The following is a 14,623-nucleotide window of genomic DNA, read 5'->3' on the forward strand; positions in this document are numbered from 1 at the left end:
AAATTTCTCATCGCAAATCTTTGTAGGCATATCCACCAGTGCTAGTGTACAGTGCACAGCAGTGCTTCTGAAGGCTAATATTCTTATTTAAAGGAAGGAAATTCTCAAACTTCCTGTTGGGAACTTCTGCCATATAGTAAGGAGTACTTCCTTTTAATTTGGGTCAGCTGGCCTAGTTGTGTGCCCTCCCTAGATGGGAGCCCCTTGATGGGGGCAATGTTGGAGAGCCCGTGCTGACACTGCCAGCTCTGCTCAGCAATAGCCACAACTGTGGTGTGTTATCAACCCCTTTGTAGCTCCCAGTGCAGAGCCCAGCCTTGGGAGGGCTGCTGTGGGAAAATGAGCTCCGGCTCAGCCGGGCCCAGTACAAGCTGTTAGCCCAGGGGTGTTCCCATCATTCCCGATTGGGCCGGCCTCTGGCAGCAGCGTGTCTGTCCTGGCTCGGCTGACTTTGGCTCTGCTGCACGTGGAGGAAGCTTCTGGCAGCTTCTCACAGGAGCCAACCCTGTAGTCCCCTGGCTACCGAGACCTGGCCATGCAATCCCCATACACTGGGGCAGAGCATCGGGCGCTACTGAAGTCTAAGAGAAATGGGACAACAGAACAGTCTATTGCTATTAAATATCGTTAGTATAGTGTCCTACAAATTACCCAGAAAGCAGTTGCTTCATTTTGAAATGTGCTGCCTTCCCACCCCACTCACAGGAAATTATTGTGCAAAGTGTTGTATTGTGTTACAAGAGGTATCTCTGAAGGAATTCTTAGTGCTGAAATTGTCATGTGGTGGAGTTTTTTGTATCATTCTAAAGCTCTTATTACAGAGGTATTTTATGCCAAATACTTTAGACAGGATTTCATAACACATTAATCTGCTTGTATTTCACAGATAAATGCATGAATTAACAAAAGTAGCACATTCATAATTGGATTTTAAGTTTTCGTAGCTGGGATTAAAAGTTAAAATTAATGTAGTGTTAAGACATTCTGAAAACTTTTTTCCCAGCTGTTACCCAAATCCTTCCTTCCTCTAATGTTCTATAGCTATTGTCTTCTTGATCACTGATCTTTAATTACTATTTTAGGTCACTTGGTATCTTTGTTTGCAGTTGTCTTTTGAAACAATTAAAGAACCATTTAATTTGGGTGGTTTTTTTCTGAAACATTTAGCTTTTCTATGCTTTTTTTTTCCGCTCCAAGAAGAAGTTAAAGAGCAAGCATTTACTCCTGCCCCGAGAGTAATACTGTAGTGCGATTTTGCTTCTAAACTTGTGCAGATCTCATTGAAGCACTCTGAGTTATACTCGCTGCTTTATTTTGCTGATGTTTTGCCTCTCCAGCTTTGCCAGTGGTCACTGGATGTGCAGCGATCCACCATGTGCAGGCAGGCTTTTGTGGAATGGTGGGAATTGGTGGTCCCTTAGGTAGTCAGCACAGTGTTGTGCCCAGATTAGTAATTGATTCTTTTCTTGTCAATTTCAAATTATGTATGGTGAAGCTTTTTCAAGTACCGAAGTTGAATGGGCCATGACACATGATTGTGCCAAAAGGGAGCTACGTAAAGCAATGTGGAATGTCATTCCCTAGAATGCAGTAGTTTCAGTCATGGTTCAGGCATGGTTATGATTAAATGTGTTTTCTGGGTCCAGCAGCAGGCACTCAGATTGCACTTCTGACAGTCAAATTGGATGCTTAAAACAGAACAGCTTGTTGAACTATTGCTTTACTGGGTTTTCACTGATTTCAGACTTTGAGAGCATTATTTAAAAAAACCAAAACAAATTAAATTACCAAATAGTGCCCTGCAATAGACCTGAATATTTTAAGCTTTTTTTAAAAATGGGTACCTTGATTTTTTTTTTACCCATTTACCATTCTTTTCTATAATCTTTTATTTGAAAAAGGATTAAGGAATTGGAAGATCCTTGTCTTATCCTATTATTTCTGAAAAGGAGAGTTTTGCTAAAAAAAATCTTTTAATCTCTTGTCGTAGCAGCTTCTTTGCCAAAATGTAGAGTTAACACAAGTTTTCTTTTGTTGAAGCTATTGTGGTTTATTATTTCTGTGACAAAACTGACTTGGAAGACACAAGGGATTACTTGATATATAGTGATAATAGGATTCATCATGGAACGAATCTATAGTCTGAGCTTCACGTGACAATACACTGAAGAAGCTCCTATCAAATGCAGCACAGCAGAGTATGCAGAGTGATATTTTTTTCTGTAGCTATAGCACTACTCATTCTGATAATGCTTGTTCTAGAAAAATGCTACCTAATAAATTTCTTCATGGTTAATTAATGTCACAATTCAGGAGTCTGTTCAAAACAAATTCAAGAGGAAAAATAGGATTAGAGTCTTTATCATTAGAAATGCCAGTTTGCAGGGTATTTAATATTGGATGCTGCAGCCTGTCTGCCTCATTTACAGCCTCCTGGCATTTGAATCTAAAACCTGTTTTAAAGAGAACAGAAGATACTTTTCTGAAAGAATCTCTGCTGATGCCTAATAACTTTATAAAACAAGAATATTTAAGAATAGAGGAACTTTGCTGTGTACTCCATTACAAATACATAACTTCACTGTACAACTTTCTGTGTTAAGCTTTGTGTTGTGTTTAGCCTTATCACAAAATACAGAATACCATATTGCAGCAAAGTGACACTGCAGTAAACTAGGTTAGAAGTGATTTGTAACTTGGTAAGAATTAGTTAAGTGCTATTGGCCACAGGTGAGGTTTTTCCAGAGAGGGCACACTGGTATTCCGGAACAGCTGTGTTGTAGGAGTTGACTGTGAGAAATGCTGGGAAGTTGTATGTGTTGGTGTCTTACTTGCTGCTGATTTGGATTAGCAGGACTGTGTCTATCACCAAAATCAACTTGAAAGCCTCAGATAAAGCTTGGGTAAATCTTAAGCTTTGTAACTCATTTGTTGCTTGGTTCTTCATTATCCTACATGTGCAAGGTGTGTGATGAGTTTTATCTGACTAAAGAATTCAGTTCTCAAATGAGTTGAATTTGATATTAAACAAAGTTAATGTTTTAGTGGTACCAGAATTGATTGTCTTATTTTGGATGTTTTGCAAGAGCTGTTTCACAATATGAGAATTTGCTTTAGAAATGTGCGGTAATACTGATTTTTGTATAGAGGATACTCAGAAACTGTGAATGCAGGTTCTGTGGTTGAAGTTGATGCTGCTGACCCTTGTTCAGCAGGCAGGATGAGAAAATACTGGTATGTTCTTGGTTTGCATAAATGCTTGCTGTGGGCTTCTGAGGGAAATGTGATGTGGAGGTGCTGACTCTGCCTGCGCTCCATGTGGAGCGGTGTGTGAAATCACTGGTGGAGCTTTGGTGGTTCTGTCTGTTCCAGCTGCCCCAGCAGTGCGAGGAAATGGCTCACCTGGAGCAGTGTTTAACAACAGGAGTTGTTTCCTATGCCTTTCTGCATGTTTGCATGTGATCTTATACTACTTGTTTATAGACAGTATCAGTATTCTGCTAGTTACAGTCTTATTGCTGTCGGAGGTCTTTCCTTAGAGTTAAACAACCTCTGAATCATTAGCTACTTCTGACAGTATATCAGACTGTTTGAAGGTACTTGAGACATGGAAGCAGAAAAGCTCAAGTTCCAGTTGCCTAATACAAGACTCCTGTGTTCAACTTCAGGTTTCCCTCATTTCAGGTTCAGCTGTTAATATTTTGGCACTGGTGACTGCACCTGTGAGTGATTGCTATTTCAGGCTGACTAGTATTTGAATGTAATTTGATGGAGGGAGTTCCAGCACTGGTGCAAAAAACACAATGTTGAAAATTAGCTGTTTGAGCTCATTCCTGATTTTGTTATTAACCTTTTATTGTGAGTTTTAAAACCATTTGGGGGGAGGTTTTCAAAATAGCATGATCTTTAGTGGAAACATTTACTTTTGGTTCGATGCTATAGTATTGATCAGTTAAATCTGACAGGAGAAGCGCTAGAGAACATGCCAGCTTCAAGTTCCTGTCTGTATGACTAACTCTGCAGATACAATCCCTGGGGCATCCCTGCTTCAGTGACGCCGCAGAACATGTCTGTCCTCAGTGTCAGTGAAATTGGCTTTTTCAAGAGAGGGCGACTAACAGCACGAGCAGGGAAAACTCAAGGGGCTGCATTTGCCAGGAGCTGCTACTGAAAGCTCTGCTTGGGAAATAAGTATGTTCCTCTTTCCTGGAGAGATTCTTGCCTGGCTGCCAGTAATAATTCTCCTCTCCTGTCCCTCCCTTCTAAGCAAACAAGGAAGCTCCCGGTGTTAGTGGTGGTTGGAGATTAGGCTGTTAACCTGTGCTGTGCCCAGGTGCTGGAGCTGCTGCCACAGCCCCTTCGTGGGCTGACTGAAGTGACTGAAAGAAGCAGCAGGTCAGTTTAATGAAGATGAAAAACAAAACATGCATTTTTTTTGCATGGATAAGAAAGGATAGCTCCTTTTTTGCATGCATGTATATTTTCTTTTAATGACTCCTAGTCTGTCTCTAAGCTGGAAGTTGGCTTTCAGTAGATATGAAATTTTTGGACTCATTTTGCCCCCTTCCATTGTAGTGTTTGAAGGACATAAATATTAGGGTGGGGAGAATTTAAAATGCAGGAAGCTCACTAAGTGTAATTTAGATAGAAAACGTTGCTGGTTGTTTTTCTATGAAGTTTTTTCTTTCCTGCCCCTCAAATTCTACTAATTTGGTATAAAAGGTAAAAGTTCCCCTGTTTTTGTAAGAGGAAAAAATAGATGGCTGAGTATGGAGTCTGTTGAAGAATTTTTGATAAATTGAGTAGCATTTATCTGTAGTTCTGGTGTTTCCCTAGAACATCCTCAGGGCACTTGCATTCTGATCTGCTGCATCATCCTCATTGTGTGTTTTACAAATGGGATTAAAAACCACCCAAATGTTCCTCTATTAATTCAGGCTCTGCTTTGTTGTTATTTTTGTCTTCATGTTCTCCTTGGTAATTTTTAAATATATATTTCTGTTTTGATTCAGGATCAGGAAGAACTCTTCAGTCACTACTAATCAGGGTGAAAACTCAGGATTTTGTGGCTCTTGAGGCCCTTCGTGCTTTTTATATGCTTATATCTGGAGCTGAGCGTTGCAAGAAAGCTCCCTCTATGTAAGGTAGTAGGATTACTTATCTGTTCCAAACAGAACTGGTATTTGGGAAAGACATTAGTTGTGAAGATTAAAATGAGATTGTCAGACACTGTGAACCTGTGCTGTTTAAGTAGTAGGCACCTCTTTGTTATTAAAGGGCCTCCAAGTGACTTTGGAATGCGTAATTAAGTTCAGTCCATTGCAATTTACCTCCAAATGAACTTTTATGGAAACCGTAATAAGGTGACTACTGGCCTAGAAAAGGCTGCTGGAGTGGAGAAGGGGGTGCTTTGTTTCCCTGTATGTCCTCCTCTTCTAGTAGACTCCTCAAATTACAGTAACTGTCTTAATAAGGTGAGATGGCAGATATATATGATGAAAACTATATCTAGTTTCCTCTAGTTGACTAGAAAACGTCATCCTGTGATCCAGCTGGAGCATGCTGTCAGCCACTATTTGAACCTGTAATCTGCGCCGTTAAATTATGGCAAAGGTTGCATTCGTATTAATGGATTTTGTTCATTGTTTATGAATTTAGTTGTTCCCTGTTAAATTGTACCGAGGACAGAGTTAGATTAACACAGAGGGCTCTGAATCTGTGCAAGAGATTTATCAATCTGGCAAGAATGTTTGCCAAACCAGTAAAGTAATTTCTTGTTTTAAACAGCGCATATTACATTTTTTTAAGTTTCATTTGCTGTTGTGTACTCAGGAATAGTTTGCTTTATAGCCAAATGTATTTTTCTATTCCAAACCTGTCATCTTTTCTGAAATTACCATCTTTAGTGGTGAAGGCCATCTGTTTATTGTTAAATACTCGACAGGTTCTGGGAAATCAAGTAATTTGCTTTGAATTTTCCATATAAAAATGACTGTTCAAAAATGTAACAGTCATAAAGTTAAAAAAAAACCACGTACCTTAAATTTCTTGTCTTTGAGCAAACTGGAATGACACTGCCTTTTCTGTTTGAACTTGAAAGCAGTAGGCAAGTAATAACATAAAAATCTAAATGTGCCCTTGTTGTGTTTATGCAGGTTTCCCCAGCCTGAGTACTTCTTTTCTTGAACACTGAGATCTGGTGTTCACCTTTGCTTTACTGAATCTGGAACTAGTGACGCTTGACTTCTTGGCAGACAAAAGATACATTAAAATGTAGTTGTGTTCAGAAATGTGCCTATGCTGTGCTTCAGATCTGGGCTGTACAAGAGTCACTCCAGTGTATTTGTGGTTTTGTTTCATGGCTGCAAGTAGAAAATAGCTCCTGAGATCAGAGCTGTATAGCCTTTCAGTTTGTGCTGTGCCACTTGTCCTGTGAGTGGTGTGAGCAGGGCAGGGTTCTGTGTAAGGCAGGTGTGCAGTAGCTGGGGGCAGCTCAGCCATGGCCAGTGCACATCAGCTGGAGGCCTCATTAAACACGCGGCAGCATTAGGAGTAGTTCAGGCAAGAGTGGAGGTTGCTCAGCTTAAAACCATCTGATTTGTGAAAGCATAATTTGAAAGCCATGCAAATCTTAGAGTCGTCAGTGAGAATATTCCATTTTAGAATAAGCTTCAGGATTTTAGACGTCTTTGGCATTTGTAATGGTTTAGTAGTATCTTGCTGCAATTTTTCACCCAGCTAATGTTAACTCATTTTCCAAATGCTCTATCTGCATTAACATTTAACAGAGCTGGAGGTATGGTGAAATACAACATTCAGTTTCGAGGGCAGCATGGACAAGCAAAACATTAAAACCATAATTACTTCTGAGACTGTCTGAATGAGCTATGAAGTTACCTTTAGAAACAATTCTTTTGTTTTCTGAATTTGAGCCTTTGAAGCACATCTGAAAACTAGGTTGTGTTTGCACTATCCATTTAGCAGATGTCCAGAAACCTTTAAAGATGACAGCTGAAAATTAGACAAGCATTCAAAAACACATGATGCATACGAATCAGCTGTGTGTGAACTGTATTTTCACAAAGGACTTAAATAAAATTCATTAATGCAAGATGTCCATTTGTTTTGCATTCAGTAGCTAACTAGCACGTAGTTGAAGAACTGTTGGATTTTTCTAGGTCAACCACACTTTCCTACAGAATATTCTTTTTCATAGTGTTAAATGCCTTCTAAATGGACTTATTGAATCATCATTGATAGGTAGCTTATGTGGTTATATTATGTTGATTATATTACTATTATTATGTTGATTATAATTGCTATTATTATGTTGATTATATTTAATGTGTTAATATATGTAATTGTTTTATTTTAAAATTGCCTTCTTCCATTTCTGCATCTCTTTGACTGTCATGGTCTTCATTTTTTGTCAGTCCTATTTCTGAGCAGCTCCTGTAGTAATCTTTCACTCTAGAAGAGTTTTGCCAGCACATGTAGACCGATCACTGTTAGTTGGTTTTTGTGTTGTACCTTGGACATGTCTTGCCCCGAAGACAGCTGGCTTAGCATCCTGAGTTTCTTCCAAGACTTAGCCTACTTGATGCTTGCTTGTTTAGGAGAGGATTGCTTTAGAAATCATAAACACGAAAACCAGGTCTGATTTGATTTAACTACAAGCTTTGGCTTGTAGTTAATGATGGCTGCTCCCATCTCTGGTTTTTCTCATTTCTTTTGTTTTACTGTATTTCTGGGTACTGGGGTATGAAAATATTTTCTCAGCTGTACTTCTTCACTGCACTAAAAATAAGCTGAGTGTGTATAATTTCTTACATAAAAGGATACTCCTAGAGTGAGGGATTCTGCATTATAGCATAGGATGTATCCTGGACTTCCATGTCATGTAGTCTAATGAAGGTGTGAACCAGCACTTAAGAGCAGTCTTAGAGACTGAGCTGTACAGAGCAAATGTTTCCCCGCCCTTTAAGTTGGCAGTATTCTGGCCTATTCTATTTCCGTGTCCCTAGGGGGAAAATTATCGCTGGGGTTCCATTTCTTTGTCTGAACAGAGAATATGCCTCTTAAATATATGGGTTTTGTCAGTTTTTAACACAACCTTTAAAGATTTCCTGTTTGCTGTCAGTATCTCTAGTGATGGGAAACTGCAGAAGAGGTCGTAAAATATTTTGTGCTCTTATTTAAAGTGAAAGAGGCTTTCTTTCACAAGACCTGTTCCATTTCTGTTCCTCTGTAAGCCTGGAATGCAAGCTTTCAGGTCACTGCCTGGGCGAAGTAACCTTGTGCATAATTATGCATTGTTTTCCAAGTGATCTCCAATTTCAAAAGCACTGTCTTGGTCTGTATTTCTTGTGAAGGCTAGCAGGTGTCATAGCCAAGAAAATACTGTTTCATGGTGATGCTGTGCAGAAGGTAAATACCCAGATGTCTTGGGGAAAGCGCATTGTTTTCCAATTAATTTCTAGTTGTGGGATGCATAAACTTGCTGTGCTTAATCAGGGGGCCATGAGCTGAGAAAGTTTTTAACTGCCTGCTGTTTCAGCTAAACTTGGAGTCCTAGTGCAGATGAGCCTGGGCTGATTTTTGGCAGTAAAATCTGAGATTGCCCAAGCGCGGGCAGAATGGCGCGGTGAGGACAGGCCTGGTGACCGTCTGTGCCACGAGCTCTGCACAGCTGAGAACCTCGCTGCAGCCACGCCGGTGCCAGCTCGGGTGCCAACACGTTACATCCGTGTGCTCTTCGGAGTTAAGGCTCTCTTACTCTGCAGGCACTGTCAGAGCGCTGACCCGTGCTATCATAGGTGTAAATGAGTTATCAGCCATCTCTCTCTGCCTTCTAAAGAAATCAGTTTATACATTCTGCAAAGACAAGTTTACCAAATATGTTTCGATTGTTTATATAATTTCCCACTGTAAGTTTTTGTGTTTTGTTGGTGTTTTTTTTTTTTAATTTTTTTTTTAATCTGGCCATTTCCAAGGTTTTTAACGCACCCACAGTAGGGCTTTTAAATAGAAAGATGTATGAGCAAAGAATTAGCTTCTCCCTTTCCCATGGTACCTTTCTATCCCAAACCCATCTGTTTCTCCAATATATTATGCTGTAATGGAAAACCATTTTAACATATAGTGTCCATACATTGTCCTGTATTTTGATTAATAAATTGAATGTTTTCTATATTAGAGACGAAATTTAGTGTTGAAATACAGCATTATGCTGTCTTCCAGATACCTTGAAGTCAGCAAGTTTGTGAAGAACAGTCTTGTTGAGATGCTAAAGGTACATGCCTTTCTTTAAGCAGAAGCAAATGGCAAATGTGTGTTCATTTGGGTATGAAGAATGCTATACATGGTTTCTTTACTGTTTTAAATATGCATGTTTTAAAGTTGGATGAAGACTTGGTCAAACTTCACTCTTAGTATTATTCACTTGTGGAGGAGGAGGTGTCAGTGAAACAATTTATAAATATCCATACTTTTTTAAGGTTAGCCATGATGCTGTCATAGGTAAATGCTACTTGCATTTTCATGGAGCTGTATGTTTAATGCATCCATGTTTGTTTTTACAACTGTATCAGGCTGTTAGGAACTGAGGAATGGAAGTTGTTGACCATCTGAAGTCTCCTGAAGAACTGTTGAACTGTAGTTGCTCTTAGTGAATTCAGAATAAAATTTACACCCAGCCTTGCAGGTCCCCTAGGGGATTTTTGCTCTGAATATAGTGTTATTTTCAATTCCTACATTTTTGTTGTGCTTCCTTGGGTAAACATTACTTACAGCAATATGAAGAAGTAGTAACCACGCAGGAATATCTTAAGATTCAGTTTTGAAATATCCTTATCTTGACTGTCTGCGGGCTGCCAGTAAAAGGTTGCCATGTAGTGTCATTTGGTTAGGCACAGTATTTTCAAGGAAAGGCATGATGGTTGATGTGTGAGAGGAAATTGAAGTTTTCTGTGGAATTCTTTCTGTGCTAACAGTTGAAAGCATTCCAGCAAGTTGACAGTTAATGGGACAAATGTATTATTAGTTTCCTCATTAATTATAGAAATCTGGAATCTCCATCCTCCCTCTCTTTCCATATGTGCTTCTGCAAAATTGCTAGAAAATGGAACAAAATGTCAAATTTCAGGCAGGCGAACTTATCTGATGTAGCTTAATCATGTTTTAATGAAGGACACAGCATGCATATGTTGTGTAAGAATCTTAAAAGCCTGACAATTTCTGAATTTAGACTTGCTTAAATATTTAAAGATAGTATTTTTGATTGTAGATCTTTGAAGCTAGGCTTCATAAGACTAGTCACCAGTAAATTAATAGATAGGGAAAAACAAGTGTTTCACCTCCTGTGAGCTGTGTTCACAGAGCTGGGCAGGACCAGGCATTTGTGAGGATGCTTCCATTGAGATGGAGAAAGGAGGATTACAACGGGTTCTGAGTGGGCGCAAAGCCCTGAAAGGAAGTGAACTTGGTTATCGAATGAAACGCTGACACTCCATGGTTGATGGAAAAAACTGTGTAGACGTTATGAGACATTGAGGGAAGGGGTGCAGAGGAGAAGGATGTCAGGGCTGTTTTAGTCTAGGGAAGCTGTAATTAATGGCCAGATGAAATGCCAGAGGGTTGGAGACAAGGGTAAGGCATATGTAATTTCTAAGACTTCTTTGCTCATCTGAGTGCATTACATCCAAGTGGCTTGTTTACATCCCCCACTCACCACACAAAATGTGCAAGAAGAGATGGCTTTTTTGAGAATTGGCTCCACATCTTCTGCAGAACTGAGTAAATCTATTTTATGCTAGGAGAGCATGCATTTAAAATGAAGGCTGTACCTCTTGCTGTCACAGGACAGACTGATCATTTTTATGAATGCCATGTAGGGCTGCAGAAAAAGGCATGATAATTTAACAGCAAGTGGAAACACTCCTTCCTCACTTTGGGATACCTCTTCCTCCTTCCTCATATTATTTCTTAAACAATGAGTTCTTTTATATGCTGCTATAGACTAAAATACTATTATGAATTATAAAATGGTTAGTAAATACAGGTTTCCTTGTACATATTGGCAAGCATATTTTACAGTTCTGAATGTGTATTAAATTACAAGGATTCAAGGCAGTAAAATCTGCTCGGGTATAATACTATATATGGCATATGTGTAAAATCTGTTACTATAAAAGAATTATTTTCTCAGAGAACACTATCTCTCAAGATCCTTTTCTTAAACTGTGCTTGCTTTGTTTCACTCTTTGATTCTCTGATGTTTACCAAATTGAAAGAAAATGCAATTAAACACTTGGCTTTGGCTATTCAAAATACTTTAATGAGTTCTAATGGAAAGGTGTCAACATTCACCTGGAAACCTTGGAAAGGGGGGAGCAATCCTTCCTGCATTTGTTTCTGAGGAATTATCCAAAGTGAAGTATTAAGCTTTCATTATCTTGGTGCTGATACCAAACAGAGCTCTGTCTACGAAGCTGTTCCAGGTGATTTTCTGCGTTGTTCAGTGTCACTAGATGTTAATACAGTTTTAGTGGATAAACTCAAGGTACTGGGTTTTTCCTCAGTGGACAATGAAAAAATGTAAGATTACATGAATTAGTGTCTTGGTTCTTTGTTTTCTGATTTTCAAAAGTGTGTTTGGCTGATTTCATACTGTCCACACCAAATTTTCTCTTTTCTAATTCACAGGGGGTTTTGTCGCTATATGTTGTTGGGCATTTGTATTCCAAAACTATGTGCAAGTAGGTCTGTAAACAGTGTGTTGAGAAAGTGGCAGAATCCAAAGATGTAGTGGTAAAATGGATAGGGAAGAAAGAGCTGGGGTTGCTGTCATGTATTGCTAAGAAATCAGGCTTTTGGTCTCCCTTCAAGTAAGCTGACTTGCACCCTACCAAGTACGGGCTGGATACAGATTTTTCCTTGTGTTAAGGAGCAGTTGTCCAATTGTGCCTCCCTTATCAACTGGGGTAGGAAGCCTTTAACAAAACTGCCAAAATACTGAGAGAAGCTGCTTTGGTATTTAGTTAACTTTTTGAAACAGAGGTTTGGTTTTTTGACATTATTTTGGAAAAGGAGTCTTTAAATTGACATTTCTTTTGAGATAAATGCCAATTATGATAGAGCATTTTTAATTAGTAATATATCAAATCATTAAAAATGTCTTCTTTAAAGAATGTTGGAATGTTTTCATTGTACCTCCAGCTGTGAAATGAATGTAGGTGAGCTAGTTAAAAGTGGAATGCATAAATTCTTGAAAGAATACTACTTGTGCAATATTTGTTATTTGTGGAGGCAAATACATTGTGTGGAGAATTCATTGTCTGTTTTCTCAAAGCTTGCTTAAAATGTGACAAATGTATAGTCTTGTGGCGTATGGAAGGCAAGAATCTCTTTGGGACTGTTGAATAAGACAGGAAAACATTCCTTAAGTTAGTAACAGTGGAAGACAACATGCTGTCTCTCTTGAAGCAACAAAGATAATTCTTCTAGTCAAATACTTGCACTGCTAGACATCTCTTACAGCTATACTCAAAACCTGTGTAAAGACAAAGTTAAAAGTGCACAGCTAGCATAAAAGAAATGAGAAATATTACCGTAAAAGCCATAATGTAGTTTTATTTTTTCTCCTGTGGACATCTGCATTGAGGTGTTGCATTTCTTTTTTCCTATGAGAGGACTTTGGTGGAGTATACATCCTTTTTTCTTGCTTTTGTTCTCTCTGTGATTATTACTTTTCCTCATGAAGGATGTCTGACAGGGCCAGTTTTCCTTTTCTGGCTTTGATTGACTGTATGTTTCCGTATCAGTGTCAGGTACTCCTGCTGGTTGTGACCAAGAGTATTTTAATTATTGCTCTATCTGGAAGACTTGTTTGTGTTCTGTTGCTCTTTTATTTATGGAAGTATGCAACAATTCAGGATGAATGGGGCCTCTAGAGAGTGTGTTGCCCAAGCCCTGCTCCCTTGCTGCGCATGTGTCTGTGAAGGGATGGTAGGACTCTTGGAGCCCTCTGCATGATGTGGAGCTTCCTGCCGTTTGATCTTCTGTCATTTCCATTTAAGATACCATCTGTTAACTTTTGGTTTTCTGTTATTTTTGACCTTCTAGAATCTTATCTTTGGAACACTCCTAAAAATATAACGTTTCAAACACGTGCCATCTTATTCCTGCAGACATTAAAAATAACTTATATGTGCACTTGGGACTTATTTGGGAAGTGTCTTGTGTGTCTTGTAAGGAGTTTTGCCTTATGTCAGGTAACATACAGTTGTAAAACCTTAGTTTATTAGAAATTTTATTTCTTCATAGGCCAGAAGAGAAATTTGGATGAAGTGAACTAACCAAGTTGCCGTCATGAGCAGGAGCAAGCGTGACAACAATTTCTACAGTGTTGAAATTGGAGACTCTACTTTCACTGTATTGAAGCGGTATCAGAATTTAAAACCAATAGGATCAGGAGCACAAGGGATAGTATGGTAAGGTTTCTTTAAAATTTAAATGTGTAAAAAAGTTTTTTGAGGTGTTGTATGTTACAGAGCAGGAGTGTGGAGGATTACAGGCAAAACAGCAATTGCAACTGATGGCCATTTTCCTCAGCAAGGGCTGGTGCATATTGACCTGTTCAGCTTTAGAACTGATGCCCTTCTGTGCAAATTCAGCCAGCTGTGCTGAGTCCTGTAAATTAATGGGGGAAAAAGAAACTGGGTAAAGAAACTATTCCTAATCCTAAACCCCACTGCTTGCAGTGAAACAAAAGCCAGAAATACTCTGTATAATATTTGCTGCTTGTAAATGTTTGCACTTCTTGAACTGGTTTGTTAGGAGTCCGTTTCACTTAGTTTCGTAATCTGAGTAGTCCTTGATACCAGTGAGTGAGCATTTGGGATGCTGGCATATGTAAGTGCCTGATGCAGTTTGGGAAAGTATGACTTGACAATATCATTTTTTGAGTAAGAGCTCTGCTGCATGGACTGAAAAGTGTCCAGTTGATTTTAAGTTGTTGACAGCTAGCTGCTTTGTAGGCACTGTTTTCTGTGCGGTGGCAGTGCCTCAAAGAGGAATTTTGGTTTAACCTTCTTTTTTTTTTTTTTTCTTTTTTTTTTTTTTTTTTTTTTTTTTGGTAACTGATCCAACTTGATTCGGAGGAATATGAAGTGGATCACCTGATACTGAAAGAGGCTGTAGGCTGCTGTTATGTACAGGGGAAGCAGAAGTTTAAATACTGGAACAGAAGTCCCATGTTGGCAGCCTTTCCTAAAATAATCCTTATCTTTGGTGCAGGTGGGGGAATTCCAGATATGGTGGAAAATGTACATCAGAGAAAGTTACTAGTACATGTTATTCCCTTTTTTTTGTTGTTTAGCAATGTCTAGAGGTTTTGTTGATGATAAATTATGAGTCATTCAAGCCTACATAATACATTGACAATCCACTTTTTTAAGTAGTGAGATGGACTTAATAGATGCTACTGTTTACTGGCAGATAATCTTCATTAGATTTGAGTGCCATTCTTAAGAAGAGACAAGAAAACAATATTTTCTCTGCTGAGACTTTTTTAGTAACTGATAAATATTTCCAGAGTCTGCATGGCAGTCAGTTATTGTATTAG

General features: G+C 38.8%; 1 protein-coding gene across 7 annotated transcripts in view; it reads left to right on the forward strand.

Moving 5' to 3' along the window:
- MAPK8 (mitogen-activated protein kinase 8) overlaps window positions 1-14,623 on the forward strand; it is a 144,671-nt gene that overhangs the window by 112,272 nt on the left and 17,776 nt on the right. For 6 of the 7 annotated variants that reach the window (XM_058421506.1, XM_040070896.2, XM_058421505.1 and 3 more), the window contains one exon: window positions 13,324-13,490. In XM_058421506.1, the coding sequence (XP_058277489.1) occupies window positions 13,369-13,490 (122 nt within the window). In that variant the 5' untranslated portion in view covers window positions 13,324-13,368. Of the gene's footprint in view, window positions 1-4,275; window positions 4,396-13,323; window positions 13,491-14,623 lie in introns of those variants that run through there. The other variant, XM_040070897.2, reaches the window with a different exon arrangement.

Source organism: Hirundo rustica, chromosome 8, assembly GCF_015227805.2.
Source record: "Hirundo rustica isolate bHirRus1 chromosome 8, bHirRus1.pri.v3, whole genome shotgun sequence".
NCBI classification, from domain to species: Eukaryota; Metazoa; Chordata; class Aves; order Passeriformes; family Hirundinidae; genus Hirundo; species Hirundo rustica.